The sequence below is a fragment of the Haliotis cracherodii genome, unplaced genomic scaffold (genome assembly GCF_022045235.1).
Source record: "Haliotis cracherodii isolate W230 unplaced genomic scaffold, xgHalCrac1.p SCAF_5, whole genome shotgun sequence".
Taxonomy (NCBI): domain Eukaryota; kingdom Metazoa; phylum Mollusca; class Gastropoda; order Lepetellida; family Haliotidae; genus Haliotis; species Haliotis cracherodii.
In genome coordinates, this window is record NW_027266308.1 from 23,015,878 (window position 1) to 23,039,562 (window position 23,685).

At 40.0% G+C, this 23,685-nt stretch overlaps 1 protein-coding gene across 2 annotated transcripts in view; it reads right to left on the reverse strand.

The window, feature by feature from the left end:
- LOC139443019 (glutamate receptor-like) overlaps nucleotides 1–23,685 on the reverse strand; it is a 55,754-nt gene that overhangs the window by 22,002 nt on the left and 10,067 nt on the right. For both annotated transcript variants that reach the window (XM_071223942.1, XM_071223941.1), the window contains exons 2-6: nucleotides 15,014–15,163; nucleotides 13,820–14,182; nucleotides 13,159–13,361; nucleotides 6,648–6,821; nucleotides 5,402–5,512 (exon numbers count right to left, since the gene is read on the reverse strand). In XM_071223942.1, the coding sequence (XP_071080043.1) occupies nucleotides 5,402–5,512; nucleotides 6,648–6,821; nucleotides 13,159–13,361; nucleotides 13,820–14,182; nucleotides 15,014–15,163 (1,001 nt within the window). The remainder of the gene's footprint in view (nucleotides 1–5,401; nucleotides 5,513–6,647; nucleotides 6,822–13,158; nucleotides 13,362–13,819; nucleotides 14,183–15,013; nucleotides 15,164–23,685) is intronic.

Consider the following 23,685-nt stretch of genomic DNA (forward strand, 5'->3'; position numbering starts at 1 on the left):
CCCAGTGGTTAAAATGTTCGCTCGTCACGCCAAAGACCTAGGTTCGATTCCCCACATGGATGCAATGTGTAGAGCCCATTTCTAGTGCCCTCCCCCGTGAAACTGGTGGAATAATGCTAAAAACGCGCAATATCATACCCACTTACTCCTTGACATAAACTTGACTGAAATAAGCTGAGATTAACATTCTTCATTAGTAAATTGCTGTCTAATGTGGGGCAACGGGGATAATATGTACAAATGTTCCAGTATTACAATTAAACGAAAGAAAGTTATTTTAGTGAGAAGGAGGCATATTTCGTTATGATTAAATACAAGAAACGGGCACTGAGTGTGATACAAGGACGTTTCCCCTGTGATGCCCGCCTCATTGACTTATAGACGTATATCCTGGACAGCGACGCTCACTACAAAGTGTTTAACTAGTTCTACACACGTGTATTCTTGCTTCCAATCACACATTAAGGTTTACACTGACACACACGGCAATGCTGATTGTTTCTCTATGGTGAAGTGTTATGACATTGAAGTTTCAGCTCTACTAACAGAACATGGAGGATCGTGAGGTGAGAATACGGTTTGACCTCGCGTTGAAAGATTAATGCACAATGTGCGTGCGTGTATATATATATATATATACACACACACACACACACATATATATATATATATATATATATGTGTGTGTGTGTGTGTGTGTGTGTGTGTGTGTGTGTGTGTGTGTGTGTGTGTGTGATTCTACTGGTCTACGTCTATGCCAAGCCCTCTGAGATACCATGTTACAGTTTACATGGATACGCCACTCAGACACAGTCTACTGACTCCGAGCCGACAATTCCTATTGCCGAGCGCAAGGCTGGGTAACAACAAGTACTCCTTTAACGTCTTTAGGTATGACGCGGCCGGGGATCGAACCACCGGACTTCTCTTTTCCGGACACTATCTCCACTGGGCCACTAGGCGGTTTAATTACATGAATATTTCATATTTTTGTCATACGGAGCATCGATTGCATGGTTGGATCCTTTGTTGTGCCATGTGTTGAATATGATATACTTCATGAATCTTCACAACAGGTGTGAATAGATAGATGCACGTCACTTACTGCTGATTGTCAATCTTGTTATATATCCCGCTTAGCACGTCTGTGGACTACAACAGCTGGCCTGCACAAAGCTGTACAACACGGTACAACACAGTACAACAGAGTATTCTTCCACAGATGGGAGACAGACTCATTAGTACCATGGCAACGCTCTGTTAAGTATATTCGATATAGGTCGTGATGCAATGGACCGTGTAATCGCAGGATGAATATTGGGATGAATACACCTGAAGGTTTAACATAGCATTGTGTATTTCAATAGACCTTATAGTTCCATATATACCAGCAGTTTAATCCTAGATAATAATGTCAGTCTTGACAGTTTTGCGCAATGAAATTATTGCGAGTGGCTAAATATAGCCTTAACTGTGTCTGGAAAAGTTTGCGACACCCTGATGATGATGATGAAAGATATGCTTGCACGTGTTGTTTTGCAGTATACGCTGCGCCAGGATTGTTAGCAGCAAATATAAGAAAGCCACACAATAAATCGCAAAGAATAATGGAAAACGAAGTGTGGTTTATTTCTTGATAAAACATTGTTCTATCGTGATGTCATTTCTGGAGATTCAAACATGCGCTCGCAACTTGATGACGTCGTACATTGGACGACGTTGTTTTTGAGAGGGGAGTGTCTAGTCAGTTGTTCCCCATAGATGTAGCTGGGCAACGCGATGGCCGAACGATCGCATCCCAAAGTGGGAGAGATATAATAACCGGTATTTGGAGAGGTAATCGATGTGAGGATTGTGAGAATATGCGAGAAAAACCCGCCTGTGCATAAAATGGACTTGTCCGACATTGCCGAGGTCGGATAATATTGAGGGTCATCAATATTACAATATGGGTAAATATATGTAAAGATTGAACATTTTATCATCCTTTAAGAGGCAGTAAATAATGTTGATATTTCTCATATAAGAAATATACGATTTCTAGTCGTTGTTCATCGTAAATAAAACACTGTGCCCCTCATGATTTTTTCTTACTTCAGTATTTTATCGTACGATTAACAACACCCACTCGTCGTTTATTTCTTAAATAAATATTTGTTGGAGTTACTGAGAGTCTTAGGTCAAAGATCACGAAGGGGCCGCAACTCGCTCATGTGTGCGTTCATTTCTCTGTGGTCGTGATCGTGCTTTATGATTTGTCGCCACCGTACCCGCATTCGTGGTTTTCGCTGACTAGAACAACCTCGGTCGCTTAGCCCTTTCAATTTGCATCAAACTGTCCCGCCATGATATAACTGAAATACTGTTCAACAATGCGTTGAGCCCACCCTTCACCTAACGGTCGCAACGTAGTGCAATTTACTGGAAGCCCTATCGTGACGAGTGAGTAAGTTGGGTTTAGCGCCACGATGAACAGTATTCCAGTTATATCACGGCGTGTCAGCTTAACGTTGCCGGAAAGCCCCAAGTAATACATGTCTCGTTTACCACTTTGGTAAAACCCACGAGCACGGTATGGTACTGACAAACCTAAAAATATAATCAGGCTGAACCGGGACTTGAACCCACGATCTTAGGATCCTAGCGTGCCTCTGTACAACGAATTACGCGCCTTAGACTACTGGTCGACCGTGCTCCCTTATCTTGATGAGGACCCTAAATTGACAGCCGCTAAAACCACACAACTGTTGCAATATCATATACGCGCTAAGTCGCGATTATCACTACGTACATAATCGGACGTTTTGTCCCCTAAACGGATGACAATATAAAGATGTCTATGTGCACACATTCGTCTTGTACCAATAGAAATACGACGAGTACATAGAAACACGTAACGGTTGTCGTTTATCAATACATGTCCACTATACACCCGGTACCAATGTTATCCAGGCTTTCCCTTCAGTGGCGAGACGTGATGGAGTAGGTCAACATGCGGTATTAGTTTCCCTCTCAACGACGCCGCTACATATTTAGTTTCCGTTAATTACAAACGAATAAAGCACGTGGCCTCATGAGAAACCTTTATCACATATTTACCTTCACCTCCGAGTCTCATGCATGTAAATATGTACCGTGTGGGGAAATCAACATCTATTGATTATCAACGGTACTGATCGTACAGCCCTTTGCTTATGCTCTTTTGTTATTTGCAAGCAATCTTGCGCTTTTAATGAAACAATGAAACAAGATGCAGACCCAGTTTATTACTTAAGAATGATGTTTTTTAATACATTTTTTAGATTTGATTATAAATTGCCGGCAAAAAGAAAGTATGCACCCATGTTTGAGGGTGGCAAAAATGAAACAAACAAAAAATGGTTCTTCGATGGTGATATGTTTGATACAGGTATCATAGATGTGTTTTGGATCCCAAGTTTGCAGTGTTTCCGTGTGTTGGACCTAATAACGTTTCATAATGTTTGTAATATGTTGGTCAAATCCAATTTTCTGGTGTATACTTAGTTTTGGCCGGCAGTTTATTTAGCCTTTCGACACAACAGGATTCTTGGAAGTTTACATTTCAGTATAAGTTTATTTAACACGTCAAATTCAAATATTCCCAAAACTCTTATCTGATTCTTTCTTGGAGCGGTATCGGACATAGATAAACATGTGGGCATGAGTGGCGATCTTAGTAATTGATAGTCATCATGTCCAGAGGATGTCCGGTAGTATAGATACAGGGGCTGTAATAGTGAGTGAGTGAGTGAGTTGGGTTTAACGCTGCTTTTAAGAATATTCCAGTCATATCACGGCGTGTCAGCTTAATGTCGGAGGAGAGCCCGAAGTGATGCAGGCCTCAGACGTTTACCACTTCGGTGAAACCCATGAGGAGGGATACGGTGCTGACAAACGCAGAAACATTATTGGTCTATGACAGGTGTCTGGCATGAACAAGTGACGCAACTCTGCAACCCGTGCACCATGTTGCTAATTGAAGAAACGACGAGTGGTTTATTCTCCTTGCAGTGACTTATTGTACGATATATAAACAAGACCAGTAGTCTTCTATTTCTTATATGAAATATCAAAATGACAGGCTAAATATGTTAATAAAATGTACAAGCTTTAAAATATTTACTCGTACTTAAATAATGATGACTCGACCCGGCAATGTTGGACAATTTCATTTTATTAACAGGGTGGTTAAGGGTGGTATTTCCCGAATATTCTCACATTGTAAACGTCGCTCATGTGTAGCTTTTCTCCAAATACCGATTGTCATATCCTTCCCAATTGGGTTGCGATCATTGGACCATCACTTCCCTCTTCAATATAACGTCGTCCAATTTACGACGTCATCAAGTTGCAAGCGCATGTTCGAATCTCCAAAACTACGCCGTGATAGAACAATGTTTGATCGTGAAATAAACCACGCTTCGTTCGTCATAGTTCTTTTGGATTTATCGCGTAGCTATCTTACATAAGAAACTTAAAATATATACAATTGCTGAACATTATTATGGCTTCCTTATTTATCACGACTGAGGTTTGAATATTAATAATAATTAGGGTACACATGAACTTATAAATCATAATAGTGATTCTTAATCATTATGGTTGGGTAATAAAAAGGCAGGATATATCACAATATAATAATAATAATAATAATAATAATTATCATCATCATCATCATCATCATCATCCAAACCCTCTTTGCTGCATTTTTTTGTTTTAATCTGTAAATAATAATCATAACAACAACAACAACAATAATAATAATAATAATAATAATAATAATAATAATAATAATAATAATAATAATAATAGGAAACACTGATTACACAAAATAGTGTGAGTTATTAATATGTTACATCGTTGTCATTCAAAGGTTGGATGTACTCATACTTGCTCGATATTTTGTTTGATATATTCTGATGTCACAAAACATTTAGTATACAGAGAGAGGCAATCGATAAACCGTCCGCTCATGAGATACCCAATGTTGTCCGTCAAACAGTGATATCAAAGGCTCAACCAATCACAAACACAGGACTTGGTTTAACATTCGGCACGACCTGCACACGAAAACCTTTCTCTGTGTACTCGGCACGCACCAAGATTCAGAGATGCACCTGATTAAACTGTTCCTTGGCTTAGTCAAACATCATGGAATCGATGTCACTCTTTAGAACCAATTACCTATCTCGGTTTGCGTCCAATGACAGTGAATGACTGTCAGTCCATAAACGTTTTTGATCACTATACGTTTACACTGACCTGATGGAGATACATGAATACGTATGACTGTATATATGAATATGTATGACTATATATAATATGTATGACCGTATATATAAATACGTATAACTCTGCAATAAGACCCATGTCTACCTACCTGCATCAGTGTGACGCTGGCATTTTGTATGATGTCGTCCATTGTGACGCTGTTGGTGTCGTTGTTGGAGCCGACTAAACGAAGGACCTTCTCTAACGTCTGCGGCAACCCCTGCATACACAGGGAGGAGGGTCAGCACACACATAGGAATGTTTTGCTTGTTGTTTAACGCCGCACTCAGCAATATTCCAGCTATATGACGGCAGTCGGTAAATAATCGAGTGTAGACCAGACAATCCAGTGATTGATATCATGAGCATCGTTAAACGAAGTCAGCGAGCCCAATCCCGTGTGGGTGAGTCTAACGTGCATGTTATAGGCCACTGGGACTTGCCTCATGACAGAAGGTGAGTGGTGTGCATGCTATAAGCTACTAGGACTTGCCTCATGACAGAGGGTGAGTGGTGTGCATGTTATAAGCTACTAGGACTTGCCTAATGATAGAAGGTGAGTGGCGTGCATGTTATAAGCCACTGGGACTTGCCTCATGACAGAGGATGAGTGTGGCGTGCATGTTATAAGCCACTGGGACTTGCCTCATGACAGAGGATGAGTGTGGCGTGCATGTTATAGACCACTACGACTTGCCTCATGACAGAGGGTGAGTGGTGTGCATGTTATAAGCTACTAGGACTTGCCTAATGATAGAAGGTGAGTGTGGCGTGCATGTTATAAGCCACTGGGACTTGCCTCATGACAGAGGATGAGTGTGGCGTGCATGTTATAGACCACTAGGACTTGCCTAATGACAGAAGGTGAGTGGTGTGCATGCTATAAGCTACTAGGACTTGCCTCATGACAGAGGGTGAGTGGTGTGCATGTTATAAGCTACTAGGACTTGCCTAATGATAGAAGGTGAGTGGTGTGCATGCTATAAGCTACTAGGACTTGCTTCATGATAGAAGGTGAGTGTGGCGTGCATGTTATAAGCCACTGGGACTTGCCTCATGACAGAGGATGAGTGTGGCGTGCATGTTATAGACCACTACGACTTGCCTAAAGACAGAAGGTGAGTGGTGTGCATGCTATAAGCTACTAGGACTTGCCTCATGACAGAGGGTGAGTGGTGTGCATGTTATAAGCTACTAGGACTTGCCTAATGACAGAAGGTGAGTGGTGTGCATGCTATAAGCTACTAGGACTTGCCTCATGACAGAGGGTGAGTGTGGCGTGCATGTTATAAGCCACTAAGACCTATCTCAATCTAACGAGCGCATTGGTTTACTGCCATTACGATATTACTTACAACTGTCATGTTGCTGACGGTGTTGCTGGGCGGGTATGTGATGACGGCGATGTTGTCCATGTCCATGCCGCACTGTTCGACGTAGGCGTTGTTGGGGTGGGGGAGGACCACTAGCCAATTGGACACCAGCTTCATGGCAGTCTTCTTTCCGTTGACGTCGTCGAAGGCGTTGGCCTAAACACAATACCAGTCGTAAAGTAATAGAGAATGGCAGATAGTTAACGATAAACCATCAATATAGCAGATATGTCGCGATAAACCATCAATATAAGATATTTTACCATGACTATAGCGGATATGTCATTGAAAATCATCAATACAACAGATGTATCATGGTTAGCCATCAATATAGCAGGGGTATCACAGTAAATCATCAATATAGCAGATATATCATGGCAAATTAAGAAAATAGCAGATATACCACATAAACTATGAAAATAGAGATTTATGACGGTAAACCATCACTTTAGCAGATATATCACAGTAAACCATCTAAATAGCAGATGTATCACGATAAACTATGAAAATAGCAGGTATGTCACGGTATATTATGACAATAGCAGATATATCACGGTAAACCATCATTGTAGCAGAAACATCACGGAGAATAATGAATACAATAAAATCGACAAAACATTTTCTAAATTTATAAGAAATATCTGCCAAAGGCAGAATCGATGGTACGATTCCGACAATATCATGAACATGCGTCCATGAACCACCATCAAATAGTGATGATACCAGTGTTCGCGAAAAGGTGAGCATATCCTCTCACACCGGTGGCATCTGTCACAAACACATGCAACAGCAAGTCAATTGTTCACAATAAAAACACGGGAACATATGGTACAAGTCAAGATAGGGATCTGCATTGGACTTAAAGTCTGGAAACGTCATCCACATACATGTATCTATCATAAAACGTTTTGAAGGCTTTATTGACGCCTTGAATGTTGTAACCTTGATCATACTCAGTTGGACCTTAAAAGTTGTAGAATGTAAACACCAAAGGCTGGATCGGCTGGATTATTGCTCGACATTAAGGAAAAATGATCAATTGAAAGTTGAAGTCACCCATCTTGTCATACAGTCTTGTGGAACGTGTTTTTTCACTCTAAATCTTTATGCACAGATCTAAATATGAAATAGCTGATGCGGTTTCACTTGTCACTTTATTTCCAGTTCAGCTGGGTAGATCAGTGGAAGGGTATTGGCTATTTGATGGTTATTGAACAATATAAGATCCATATTCCTGAAGCTAGGTTAAAATTCCGATTCATATTATATAGAAATAGATCTGCAAGAAAGGGGACACAGTTGGTGCCCATGAGGATGCCGACTTCTTGCCTAAATGTCTTACCCCCAAAGTTTTACATAGATGTTATCAACGAAGAAGTCCAAGTCCAATTTCAAAAATGGTTTTCTCGGTAAACTTCAGATGGCATTTGCTTTCATTTTTTTCAAAATTGTTCCGAACCTCTGAGGATAGATCTGTAACTATATCTATCATCACCACATTTATTATACGAAAGCGACAAAATCCTTTCAAAAGCCCAATGGATCAAGGAATGAAGTTTACTTTACATTTGTTATGTGGGATAGTCGTGAGAAAGTAGAAAATTAAATGTTTTAGCAAAATTGAACTTGCTTCTTTTCTGAGACTGTAAAATTTCAAGCATCAATTCCCTTGTTTGCAAATTCTAAATCCAAGAACATGAAGTCTTTGTGTGATTTAGCGGAGCCCGTTTCTAGTTTGTCCAAAAGCAATATCAAGAACTATAGTCCCTGGTCGATAATGTGGCTCTCACTGTTTGCAGACCCATCCATCAGCATAAGTTGCTAGAGTCCTTGAATTTCTTTCAGTGACACGGATTATAATCTGGGCAGTTCCAGTGGCTCCTTAAGGAGAGGCGACAAACCTTCCAAATGAAAGATATCATTTGTCCTTCGTCCTTTCTTGTGACAATGGCTGCGTCGACGTTTTTGGAATGCCGGAAACAGTTTCAACACATTGACGTAGGCAGTTCGTTGGTTAGAAAGACTGCTAACAACTTGTATGTTGTCATTACATCCATATGACATTGCTGTACACCACAGTGGAATTCATTAGTTTTCTCTGGACATGCTATAAGGTCATGCATTTAAGACTATTAGATGGATAGTATATAATCTCTTAAGCCCTTACTCCCATGCAAAGGATGGAGTGATTTTTAGAATTGAAACGTTGGTAGACACATTTGGAAACATTTCTATTAATGCGCCTATCTATTCTGGCTGACTCGTGTCGATAATTTCCAACATTGATCTATCCACAAAAGGTACATTCATAATATGTCTTCAAAAGGTTTGTGCAGCATGTCTATGTGCAACACATGTCTCAAGGCAAACCATTAATATAGCATATGTATAACTGCAAACCATCAGTACAAAAAGGGTGAGCAATGAATATTATTAATTTATCACGGTGAACCATCAATTTAACACATGTGTAACGCTAAACCATTAGCAGAGCAGATTTATCTCGGTAAACCATCAATATGACCAATACAACTATCAATATAACAGATATCACGGCGATGTCATATTACACCGATTATTAATAATATGGTGGTCTAACAAAATAACTATTAATGGTGAGCAAAGCAATATCTTAGCGAAAATGCAGTATTCTAGCTGTATCTCAGCAGGATGGCATCACACATACACATCCTCTTAGCATGATTCTGTCCTGTTAATCAATTTCTAAATGTGTGCTCACGTTTTTCCACCATAGTAATTGCAAAAGGAGGGCTCACACTTCTAATCGCTAAGCTTCACTGTGCTCCTTTAGTGGGCATATGTAATTATTGGCTCTATAACAACATATATTGGTATCGTTTTGATATATTGATGGGAAATTTCTTTATAAATTATATAGTGTGACATGACCTTCATGTTAGCAACACAGAGTTTTAATAGCGTGACAAGCTGATCTCTCTAATTCAATAACATTCGATAGACCCTCAGCCGTGTATTCAATGTTTATTCTTAAAGTGGAGGCCTAAGGCCCTTTCTACAATTGCACCATTGCTTGAGAGAGTAACGGTAATATATATACATTGGTACATTGATATACATTGTTCACCCAAATGATTGCTTTCAATGCATTGATTAATATACCAAAGTTGCTAGATTTATTACAGTTTCAGGACTTTTTGAATACCTTTAATAACTTACATTTATGTAATGTTGGATATAGAAGTAGTATTTTGGGGTATATACGAACACTTGAAATTTCCATAAACATAACACATAACATCGGGTTTTATCTTTTTAACATATTTACCAGTTTCAATTCGGAGCTGATGTGAACAACATGTAAGTTGATATAGTGAGGCACGGAATTTTGAAATGGAAATATCTTTAAAACAGAATTCGAGGACAAAGGACATTTTGAAAGAGACGTAGGTTACCAATTAAGAACTAGAAACAAGTGTTGTTTGCCATGCATGCTCATAGTATAATTTTAGTGTATATAAAAACTTGATACATTATATACACATTCTTGTTGCCAGATATATCCGAAACCAGACCTGAATACAATATCTTTAAGTTATGAAGCTCAGTAGGTTTTTTCCATTCACATAATCTAAAACTAATAAATTGTTACATCTCTTCACATATCTGGTGTCTGGCATATTAATTAGTTTACACCAGTATATAAACACACTGTTATATGGGAATATATACAAAGGATATCGGTCACATTCACCTCTAACTGTATGACTTGAAGATGGGGTGACACACACGAAGCGTTTACAAGCAACCATTTGCATTGTTTACATTTCTTTTTGCGGATTTCTGAACCATAAAGAAACATTGGGGTAATATTGGTATCAAAATTTGAAAAACATGAATCATATGGGAATGGTTTTATTATATATAAGGATTTGAATACACCACAAAGAATCGTCTTCGCTTGCACAGCAACATGACGAACGTGACGAGGCCATGACAAAGATGTCGAGAAAACAACACTGACATAAATATTTATAGAATGCAACAGTTGTGCCATACTAATACCATTGTTCACAGATAACCGGTGACATTCACAGACACATTCCAAAACGTTAATACGTTTTTGTGGACCACATACAGAATCAGCTAAAAACAAGTCATCTGCAGATAATGGGAAAAATAGCTGTTTAACATCAGGATGCGCGTGTATGCCATGTTCACAGTTTTCCTCAGTTTCTAAAGCTCTTTAATATATACATGGAAAATATTGGTGGGCTTAACACAAATCCTTGTCTTAAACCCAATGGACATTCAAAATCTTGTGACAGGTTGTTGTGTTCGAGTACTAGGCCCTTTACATACTACTACACAGATGTGAGAGAATTGAGTAGGTTAGGGTCTTCAGAATCACCTTTCTTATACTTTAGTACAATAACCACCGTACTCCAACTGTCTGGAGAAAACAGACGAATCAAACAATAATGTTAATAATTCATCCATTGAGTCCTCGAAAAATTCAGGCATTATTTTATCTTCACCTGGGGGACTTGGATGGTTTTAATTTATTGATAGCTGTAGTAATTTCCTCCTTCGTAATCCTTGTTATTGCATTGTGTTAATAAATACTTAAACTATCATTTGGTTATGCTTAGTCAATGTGTCTATAATGCAATCGGTATGTCCATGTCTAATGTATTTACTTTTTAATTCACGCGGATGTGTTCACGACGGGATCTTAGTCTTTTGACAATTACCAGTCCACCTACGAGTGGGTGAGTCCTCCATGGGTGAGGCGTTAATCAAGCTCCGCGACAGTAGTCTCAGCGTTGGCTCACCACGCCCAACTCATTGATAGAGTTGTGAAACACCACCCTACCCTCCTCTATTTCAAGCCTCAGGATGAACTCCATTTGGATTTTATTCTTTATATTTTGTAGATATATATTTTTAAATAAGATAACTTTATTTCTGGACTCAATGTCAGTCTCCACCACGCCCCACTATGACCGGAACTTACGGCGAAAGATCCTACTTACTTCATAACGTTGACAGTCGGAACAACCATGTTGAACTTACATCGTATTTGTTGCTGGTTGTGCACCGGCATGTGTAATGGTTAAAAATTAAAATGACAAAAGCTGACTAGACTCTTTTTACTGCTTTGAACATTGATTTCCGACAGAGATGTATTACAAGTATAATGAGCTTCAACAATCGATCCCTGGAACATTCAAACCTCGTCAACTCAAAGCAGGATGTTTATGAATTAGTCACGGAGATTTGCAGCGTTCTATTCAGTGAGGAACTCATATTTGCTGAATAATAAAATAGGATAATAACAAGGAAATTGTATACAACAATTTTCACCTACATTTTCAGTTGGCTTTTAAAAAAACTGTGTTGGATGGGATAAATTTACATTGAACTTCGTTTTGGAATGGATATGGTAAACATGTCTATTGATTCGGCATCTCTCCTAGTTATAACGTTGGCGTGTCGTTGCCGTTGTGGTGTGATCGATGCTTCTGGCAGCGAGGATGACCATGTCCACATGACACTCACTGTTTAAAGCTGTCCCGATAAAAACCAAACACCAGTATAATGAAACTCAAGTCTGCCATTTCGAACAAACCCTCATGACAATTGCCGGGTCGTGCTGGGCTGAAGGCGACTTACATATGAGAGCATTGATTGTAAGTAAGTTCTAATTGCGGTGTTGACAAGGCACGCTCTGAACACAGTGGCAAATAATGGGGAATATACTACCTCCAGTTTGAACAGTGTTGTCTTCCACTCCGTATGTATGTAATATATTAAGTTTTGTTCAATAAAAAAGTATTTGGTTTGGTTTGGTTTGGTTTGGTTTGTTGTTTAACACCGCACTATAAATATTCCAGCTATATGAAGGCTGTCTGTAAATAATCGAGTCTGGACCTGACAATCCAGTGTTTGACATCGTGAGCATCGATCCACGCAAATCGGATCGATGACATGCATCAACCAAGTCAGCCAGCCTGACCACCCGATCCCGTTAGACGCCTTTTACAACAAGCAATAAAAAAAAGTAAATTCACTATAAAGAGAATGAATGAATGTTGTTTAACGACGCAACAATATTCAAACTACATCAGTTTTGTTGGTTTGTTTGATGTTTGACGCCACACGTAGCAATATTCCAGGTATATTCTGTTCATTATCGAGTCTGGACCAGACAAACCAGTGATGACATCATGAACATGATCCACGCATTTGGGATACAATGACATGTAAATAAAAACCAAGTCAGCGAGCCTGACCACCCGATCTCGTTAGTCGCCTCTCACGACAAGAATAGTCGCCTTTTACGGCAAGCATGGTCGCTGAAGACCTATTCTATTCCGGATCTTCACGGGTAAGTAGTAGTAGTAGTAGCAGTAACGACGTAAACCCGGCGCACTCGATCACTCACAATTGTCGTGACTGAAGTTACGCCTGTTTAAACATCTAACTGAACTGATCACAACAGGCCACCTACCTTATTGATGATTTTATTGACGCAGACCTCAGAGCACATCAGGACGATGTTGATGACGTTGTTGCTGCTGGTCATGGTTTTGTTGTAGATGACGTTGAGCATGTCATGCAGGCCGATGGTATTCTCATAGTGCTTGACGCTGTACACCTGGTATGTAACGTTGTCCGACGACAACATGCCCGACACCTCCATCGCCTCAAGAGCTGCAACGTGGACGATTGGTTAATCAGAGACCGCATGTCAATATGTCCTTTGTGTGTACACATGTATACCCCCTCTCTTACGTTTGTGTGTTTTCTTTGTCAAAAGAGGGTATAGGTTGCAATATAAGCGACAAAACCCATCCAATATTCATATTAAATCTCTGCTGAAATCAGAGGCCACTCACTGTACGATTCCGACTGTATCATGAGCATCAAACAGTTTTGTTAATGATGTGTCACGCTCGTCTCGCCGACGACCCGGGTTCGATTCCCGACATGGGTACAATGTGTGAAGCCCATTTCTGGTGTCATCCGCCGTGATATTGCTAAAAGTGGCGTAAAACCATATTCACTCATTTATCGAGATGACACGCCATTATATAACTGAAATACTGTTAAAAGGCGTTAAACCCAACTAACTCACTCACTCACTCACTCTAATGCTAGGTTAAACTAACCTGTTTCATCTTCATACAGTATGACAAGAGACTTCCACTGCAGGTAATCGAGCACTGCGAACACCACGTCCACCATATCCGGCACAATGGGGCGGTCATCGTGATGGACGTCGTTATTCTCATTACACTGATTGCTGTCTGGCGAGATGCCGTCTTTGAGAAACGAGAAGGCGCCACATATACGCCAGGGATCTGGCTCCACACTCACATCGGCAGTCTTGGGGGAGACAAAGGGGCTGAGTTGGCCTTGGTAGTGAACGACTGTCGTGTCCTGGAGCTCGAAGTGGTGTTTCTCCTCCAAACTTCCGTAGAAGATGTCATTGAGCACCAGGAAGTCAACAGAGGTGTCAATGAATCCGCGGACTGTAACGAAAATCAGGAGCGAGTGAACATGGTGTTTTGTCGTTTTTAGCCATTATCTAACTTCTTGAGGCAAGGGAATTAACTGACTATAAAAGTCCAGTTTCCACACTTGCCGAACCCGGCTGTAATTGTGGAGTTATATTTTGGCTGGACTAACGAGTTGATGCATAGTCCAATCAAAATCGCTTTACGAAATCGACCTCCGGTACGCAAACAACACGGATTTCAACCTGCAGATTTTGATCGACTGCAGGATTTGCAAAGGATGTGTACCGTCAACTGGGGTCGACAGAAATTTTCCAAATCTTTTCATGTTTTAATCAAGGTGCTTACGTGATTTGATGCAGTTCGAGGGGTGAGGCCCGTTTTTTACAATATATATCTTGTCTGGGCGCCACCATTTTGTTTGAAGCAAATGCAATGCAAGTGATATGAGAGGTGGAATCTGATTGGTCAATAGGAGGCGCATAGAAGCGACAAAACTCGCCACTGGTGGCGCCACGATCGGGTCCTGATATTCCTGCCTTGTTCGGAAAGGGTCGACACTGGACTTTTAGAGTCAGTCAACACCGATGCCTTGGGAAGATGGCCATTATCCTGTTATAGCAGCAAAGGGAACACCAAGACTGGACTTAACGCGTTGTACCCATATTGGGAATGAAACCTTTCCGAACTAGGCAGGAATATCTGGGCCCGAGTTCGGTGTTATAAGCGAACGCATTAACCACAAAGCTACAACAATTAATATGGCAAAGGAGCACAATAAATGAGATTTATAGGATCCTTCAAAACATGTTCAAGTGTGTAACATAACATATCATATACACTGACCTTGTTTTAGGAGTGAAAACCTTTCGTTCACTTTTGCGATCGACCATATGACCTTCACCTTCAGCTCGCTTCCCCAGGTAGCGTTAAAACCGATGGTCTGTATAGCTCGGTAGGTCATTGGTTCAGTCTCATTTTGAGCGTCTATTGCACCTGCAAAAACACAAGTTTATTCTTACTTTACAACACCTTTTCGCATAAATATATTGTCAGTCTTGAATTTTTTAAAATATGAGGTAGGAATTAGGTATTTTTGGCAATGAGCAAATGGTCCTCATGAATTGTATAACCATTAAAATAAATAAAGCATCATAAGACATCGTAAAACATCATAAAACACCGTAAAACATAAAACATCAATTTTCCTTTTTTGACACAAAATAGAAGACAGCTTTTTAGATTGCCCAATACATTAGATATGGGCCTAATATTCAAGAATGACAACGTGTGTCTCCTTTATATAGTTACAAAACGTTAACACCAAAGAATAACCAGTCTCGATTACCCGGCGAAACAGATTCCATTAAGCGTAAAAGCGGTGAAAAATATATGAATGGATCACTGACCATCAGTGATGATACAAGGTGTTCGCGAAAAGGGTCAGCATGTCCTGCCCTACCGGTATCACCAAGGACTCACAATTTGCATAAAAAGAACATGTTTGTTTGTTGCCTGACGCCACCCACCAGTACTCCCGCCATGCAACGGTGGCATGTCAACAAACCAGACAATCAAGTGATGGACCAGAAATCCAGTGACACGACAGCGCATTTACTGATCCGGTTGACGCTAAAAACGATAAGCCAATTTTGATTTAGGTCTGCTGTGTCAAGTGTTGAGATTTTGCTGCTTATAAGTAAAGAAAAAATTTACGAAATAGAAATGTATGTTTGTTTTGCAACCCAGTAGGGGACAGTTGATTGGCTTCCTCAGATGTTGTCTGATAGTATAATATACTTGACCACCCACTGCAACGACCGAAAAATGGGGATGTATGTAATTATTTATGTATTTGATGTTTCTGTTGGCATTAATTCCATGATGACCAAGAGGGTCTGGTGAAAGTAACGTATCTTCTTTTACGTCGCCGAATGTGTAAGTGCAGTTTAACGTGTGGACACACAGAACTTACATTTCGCTAAGAAACAATTATCCCATATTTGCTACCAACATTTGGAAATTAATCGATATATACAATATTAAAGTGTTTGGGCAAGGTTTAAACTCTTTCAGAAACACATGTTTTGTGACCTATGATAGCTTATGTGAATCATGTTTCCCTCTGAAACCAACATGGAGGGGGATAAGTAGAACATCGTCCATGAAGATGTTACTTTTGATACAGTTTCTGTGACTCACTAGGTCTAACAGAAGCCATTGAGACAGTTGATATTATGACATCATAGTAATTTCCATTTATCCATCGCAGTGCTTCGAAGATGGTTGATATCTCGAATGCAAGTATTGACAAAACATCACGGGGACGAAAGACCTTAGCTAAAGAGAAATCAGATATATTAAATGTCCCGAAGTACGATTGCCGGACATAACCTCAAGCGTGATAGGAACATGTGGGTTTCACAAGGATAATATGCAGAAAATTCTGAACAGTTTAACTCCGACATAAAAAAACAACAGTTTTCTGGCCGAAAGAGAGCTTCTGTTGCGTCCCTTAGTCATGCCAGGATCCGCCTGATATAGCCCATGGTCTGACAGCCAAAGTTGTAACGTTACAAGTGAGTGAATGAGGAGCTACACGTGTTGTGTTTTCAGTGTAGAGCTAGGTAACCGGTAGATGTAAGCGTTACGTTGAATTTGGAACCGATCGCGCAGTTTTCGTTCTACACCGCACGCAGCTCTCGTTCTACACTACACGTCACCATTATGACGTCATATCGCTCATTGTGACGCAAAAGAAACGGTCGTATATAGAAAAGCGTCAAACTCCACGCTCTTTGTTGTTCCCAAAACTTAAACTACATTCTCTTTGTAGATTTCTTTCGCATTTTCTGCACGAAATGTATTGCCACACATCCTTTGAATATTGTAGTATCTGCAACTTTGCATTTAGTAACCTATGATTGTAGATATAATCAAATATGCCTACCGACAAGGACTTAAAAGTACTTTTCGTTGAATATTAGCTTTCGCGGTATTGCGGCCGTTAAGTTGGCTGTTTCAATCAGATGGGGTTTATTGTGATTTGCAACCTATGAGTGACCAATCAGAATCGAGTATTTTCCAAATTCATGTTAGAATTCGGTTTAACTCACCCTTGAGCAGTATTCCAGTTATACTCGGCGTGACAGCTTTGTGGCACCAAACCCAGAGTGGATGGAACACAGCTTTAACACTACGAGCACGGATATGGAGCTGATAAGTCTAGAAACATAATCAGGGCGAACCGGGATTCGAACACACGATCATCGGTTTCTGGTGTGCCCAAGTGACGCACCTCTGCACACTGCACAACGAATTTCGACGTCTCAGGCGACTGGCACTCCAGTGTCCCCGAAAACATGACGTCCCTCCCGTGTAATAACTGACAACTCACACTTTACAATAAGGGGGATACAAGTACTTGAGGACTTAAACATGACGTTGTATTTTTGTGTGTTGTGACGTGACATTCTATTGACTGCCACCAGTACTCAAAAGAGATGAAAGGAATTTAAACACATAGGTATATCCGCATTACCACTAATTGGCAAAAAATAATCTGTTTTTTTCTGTTCCAGAAATTAATAAAAAATAACATGAAATGTCAACTTAGTGTCCTGATTGAATTATTGATGGTAGATTTATAATGAACATGCGTTGTTACTTAGTTTACTGTAATGTAATTCACATTTTACTTGTCCGTGAGTTCTCGATATTTAGAGAGCGTGTGTGGTTACACTGGTGAATAGCGAGTTCATTGTCACAGTTTTCAACGGTCCAGTGTCGCCATTGTCATGAAAGTGGATTCAGATGAACATGTGCTACATAATCACATCGTTAATTATGTATTATAGCTCAGTGTGGTCGTACAGTCAAGGCAACCACACAGGCCGTCAGCTCAGATAATTTCTCACTCGGCTTCCTGCAATGTGATAGTCTGAATAATAAATGACATTTCCTGCCAAGCGATTAAATATTATGATTCGCTGTGAAGACACCAAATAACAAATCTACAACCAGACACACGATCCATCGTTGGTGTTTAAAAAATACCGAAAAACACTCTTTCTTAGATTGTATATGTGTTCTTGAGCTAAGATGAAAAATGAGTGAGTGAGTGAGTGAGTATGGTTTTACCTCGCTTTGTAGCAATATTCTAGCAATATCACGGCGGGGGACACCAGAAATGGGCTTCATACAATGTACCGCCCCGAGATGAAAAATGAACCATAGAATAAATATTACAATAATAAAGAAACAGCGTTACCACTACCCCCGCCATGACGCATATAACAATTGTGTTTATATGGTATTGAATAAGACGAAAGTAAGTGATAACTATTAAAACAAGAGTCCTATAAAGCCTCAAGGAGAGATAGGCACTAGGGTCGCTTTATATCATCAGAAAAAAAATAATGTTACATTTATACACACAAAAGGCTCCTTCTCTGGGAAAAGTAATTTATGGAAAAATATTTCGAACTTTCGTCTGGATAAGTATTTCTTAGTTTCAATCATGTAACTGCATTTATTTCTGAGAAAACTTGTCGCCCTGCAGGCACATGCACTAAGTAAAATAACATGGATCAAGGGCCGTAACTGTATGTTCAGATCTAAAGACATGTAGGAAGAGAAGTAACTCTGGAAAACCAATTTTTGGCACCAATTGTCGAACTCATTCTCGATATGTATCTCTCAGATAAGCTTGCAAAGTTTCATTCATATACTTCAGTAGCTTCTGAGAAACTTGACCCCATTTCACGCAGTATGCAATAAGCTGAAAAGTAGGTAGCAAGGGCCATAACTTTGTAAAAAACATAGTTTAAGACGCCAATATATAAATTCATTTGAGATCGTAACCAGTAGCTTCAGAGTGGGAAATTTTATTTCTCAAACTGAAAATAGTTTTTGAGCAAACATGCCTATTGAGGAGCGGACGGACGAACGAACTCCGTTCCTATATCCCTATAAGAATCCCTATAAAACGAGAATCAGTCAAATTCGTCACCTTGTCAAACCCCGATTTATAACAGATCTATGGGAGTCTGTGAAGGACACAATCTCAAATCATAGTATTGCCAAAACAGTATTGCTTCGATTGATATTTCAACAAAACCCACTTGCCCATGTATCTATGCAAACACCTCGGCTGTCACCGATCACCTGTAAGTCGACATAAGGGAACGTTGGGTAACGTTGTACACATTCGAGTTGGAAAAACTTGGATTTCTTCAGACGAAGTTTGATCTTGAAAACCACAAACTAATTGGTGATAATTCGACGTATGACGATTTTATGATCGGTCGTGGATGGAAAACAAGAGGTGTCTTGACGTGCTGTTACAAAAACTGGTACTGATCGCGGCCAATAGCATTGTCAAACACTAGAAATATCTATACTGCTCTCCCCGATGCTGCTCACGTATACATACATGGTCTCTGTGCAACGACACACGGTGTGGTTCTTGATATTGACTATCATATACATGCATCAACTATGAATTACACTGTGATATTCGCCAAAGAATTCACGTCATTGTTAAAAAAATATCAAAGATAAAAATAATCTTTGGAGCAAGACTGTTCAGTTTAATGTTGCGCCGGGGGCAGTATAAGTTCACCGTTTCGCGAAAACATGGTACCACCATTATTTCATAGTGATTTATGAACACAGGACTTGTATCGCATGTTTCCGGGAACAATTGACTTGCTTTGGTATGTGTTTATTCAGGCTGACAGCGGTGTAGCATGATGGACTTAGCTTTTGGTGAACACCCGCTATCGTGTCTTTTTATAGTGATTCATAAACACATGTCGGAATTGCAGAGCTGGATTTTCTTTCAGAAGACATATCCCATGATTATGGGAATGGTTTGTCGCTTTTATTTAACCACGGACTTAATGGACTGATAACAAGCATTACTTCCTACGCTCTTAACAACGAGATGTATAAATATAATAAATATAAAATCCACCGTTTGTAGTTTAGTTTTGATCAATATTCAGTCAGGTAAAATGAGTGATTTCAGCCAACACTAATTGACACATGTTCTGATGACAGTCCTGTCGCTTTTGATTGCCTATTACTTTCAATCACATTGATATTAAGGACAGCGATGCAATCACTATAATTGTCGTCAGGTCGCGCTAACACGTCCAACATCATTGATGCTCCACCAAACATCACCCCACAATACTATCGTACATAATATATATCATCATTACTTCAACATCGGTTGCGGCAGACGCAGATCTGCTTAACGCATGACTGCCGTACTCGCTTAGAAGTGCTTAGACAGATAGATCCGCAACAAACAGTTAATGCCTCGAGACGCGAAAACACACAGGGACATAACTTATTCATTTACACACACACACACACACACACACACACACACACACACACACACACACACACACACACACACACACACACACACACACACATATATAAAAAAATTTAAAAGTAATCCCACATATGATATATAACGGACAAATGTATCAAAGAAGGTAATTTTTAATTATTAATGTCCAAAGAAGGATTTTAATTAACGGTGGTAACCATAATTTCTTCCATGCACCTATGGTATTTGGTGATAACATCAACAGTTTAAATCATAAGTCCCAAGCACGAGAATCTGATGGCACACAAGTTCAGTAGCGTGTATGGCCACCATGTGCGTTGACAACTGCCACGCAACGCCTCCACATGGACCTTGTGATGCTTGTGAACACGTGATTGGGAAGACGACGCCATTGTTGCTACAAAATGGTGCCAAGATCTTGCAAATTCTGTGGCTGGTTCTGGAGAGTGCGCAGACTTCTGCCAAGAGCATCCCAGAAGTGGTCGATGGGATTGAGGTCGGGAGACCTTGACTCCCGCATTCTGAAGGAAATTCCTTGTCAAAATTGCTGTGTGGGGTCTGGCATTGTCGTGTAGGAAGATCAAACCGGGTCCATGTGCTGCCATAAAACGTAGAAGTTCTGGTGCCAGTACCTGGTCGCGGTAAGCAGCAGCGTTGAGGTTGCCACGGATGACAAGAAGCCTGGAACGTGCATTGCCACAGAAAGCACCCCACACAATGACACTTCCGCCTCGAAATCTGTCAACTTCCTGTACACATGGCGTAACGTTCATGACGGCGCCTCCACACCCTCGCCCTACCATCAGCAAATCGAAGATTAGATAGGGATTCATCACTGAAGACGACTTGATTCCAATTCCTCTGAGTCCATCGTAAGTGTCGCTGTGCCCACAATTGACGTTGATGTCTGTGTAATTGAGTCAGAATCGGCCCGCAGTATGGTCGTCGTGCTTGAAGGTGAGCAGTTCTCAGACGGTTTCGAACAGTTTGCGCACTCAGTCTACCCCTTAACAGTTCATTTCTGGTTGATGTAGCCGTCAAAAATCGGTTACGGAGGTGACGTAAGACAATCTGACGATCCTCTGCATGTGACGTCACATGTGGTCGACCTGGCCGAGGGCGATCAGCGGTGGTACCCGTTTGCTGTAGACGCGTCTGTAAATCAAACAGTCCGTCGACTACAACCCATCGTCCTTGCGACTTCAGCTACGGACGTTCCCGTCTGCAACATGCCGATGGCACGTTCACGTTACACATTTGAAAGGCGTGGCATGACAAATGGCCGTAAAGACTTTTGTTTTCTTGTGTTTTTCTTGTTTTGTAAATGACCGCTAACCAGTATAGCTGAAAACACGGGCGGTATTATGGCCACGTGACCAGTTGCACGTGAAAAACCACGTTTGCCACTATAGTGCTATGCACATGATTTTGATCGATTCACCTGCACAAAAACGGGTGTTATCTAAAGACAATACGTGGCCATTACTGTTTACATACACAATAAGGGCCCACAATGATAACTGGTCAAAATGTTAAAATTTTAGGATTGTGAAGTTTTTAATTTGGTTCAGTATATATATATGAATTTATGATACTGAGACAGAAAATCCAACAAACATGAATATTACGATATGTAGATCCTCTGTATATAAATACCATTCTGTAATAACATACAGAATATCAATATATATATATATATAAAACTAAACTCTAACCGCCGCTAACTGCTGCTGCCATATATGAACATCTTGTTACAAGTGACAGGAGGTTTACAGGGTTGGGTGTCGTGCTTGGAATCATCATCGAATTACCTTCATCAAATATACATTACCCAACGTCTTCTAACCTAAATTATATGTAGAATTGGACACCGTCATATGATAATTCATTCATTTTGCTTGACTTCAACTGAACTAAATTTAGGCAGAGAACAATCACATCTTAGAAACTGCAATCCATCGGCTCCTCCCGAGGGCATTATGACAAAGGAAATGTCCTCCAACGTCAGAGTATTGTGTCTGCTGCAAACTGAGCGCCATCTGTAGGTCAGGTTGGATAGGTTGATATGATATCCTTCAGTTGATATCAAATTGCTGGATAGACTCCATTAAAGGCCCAGACCAATGTCAATAAAACCAGATCTTTTACTCCAATGCGATACCTTTAGGATCACTTATATAGAAGTTCAGTTTAATCCCGAGGGAGGTTTGATCGTCATATCAAACTGATGGATGCGTGGGCTCTTGACCCGATCAACAGTCAGCTGTTCAGAACGATTCCCCTTTAGGTGCCATGGCTCTCAGAAACGGCAGAATGTATCAAACATTCACAACAATATAATGGCGTGGTTATTTTTTGCAGCCGGAACCCCTCGATTAAATTCGTTTTCGAGATACAGCTAACTCAAGTCAATATGATATTTCATATATGAAGCATTTCTCCATAAGTAACACAGCCCTGAAGAAAGATGAAGCGAGACTTACAAGGGTTGGTTCCAAACCACACACCATTATCATGACGTCACATCGTTCAATATTCATTCATATCCAAACATGCCAGTCCTTATATAGTTTAAGGTGTTTAAACGGGTGTGTGACCTCGATCAATTATTTTTCAAAAAGAGACAGTTGGAAGTTAACACCTCACACTTATATAATCATATAAAACATATTCAATTAATGGACACATGGAATTGACGGGGCTATTATTATTGTTGTTTTGACACTCGGATTATTTTAATTGTGTCACATAATGTCGAATAACATGATATAATTGTGTGAAAAAGTGAAAGTCTCAGAGAAGATTATCTGTAAGGTTCAATTATGCAGCCTTTGATTGTGTTTATGTAAAGTAAATAGCGAATTCTTTGATGAGAAAAAACAACAACAAAAAAACAGTAGCAACAAATATATACTTGTTCAGGGCTCATTAACTTGTTCTAAGTTTGTATTCATCCTGTTTTGGCTGCTTGATATCGTATATTGGTTTAAAATAGGAATATACCAATAATCCGCATGGAATCGATTTGAAACTTGTTTCACTGGTAATACTTGAAATCATTAATGTAAGCGTTCAAGTGAGTTTTACTCAGTGATCTCTTCTATACTAAATATAAAACGACAAAAACACATTACGAAATCTAAACTAAAAG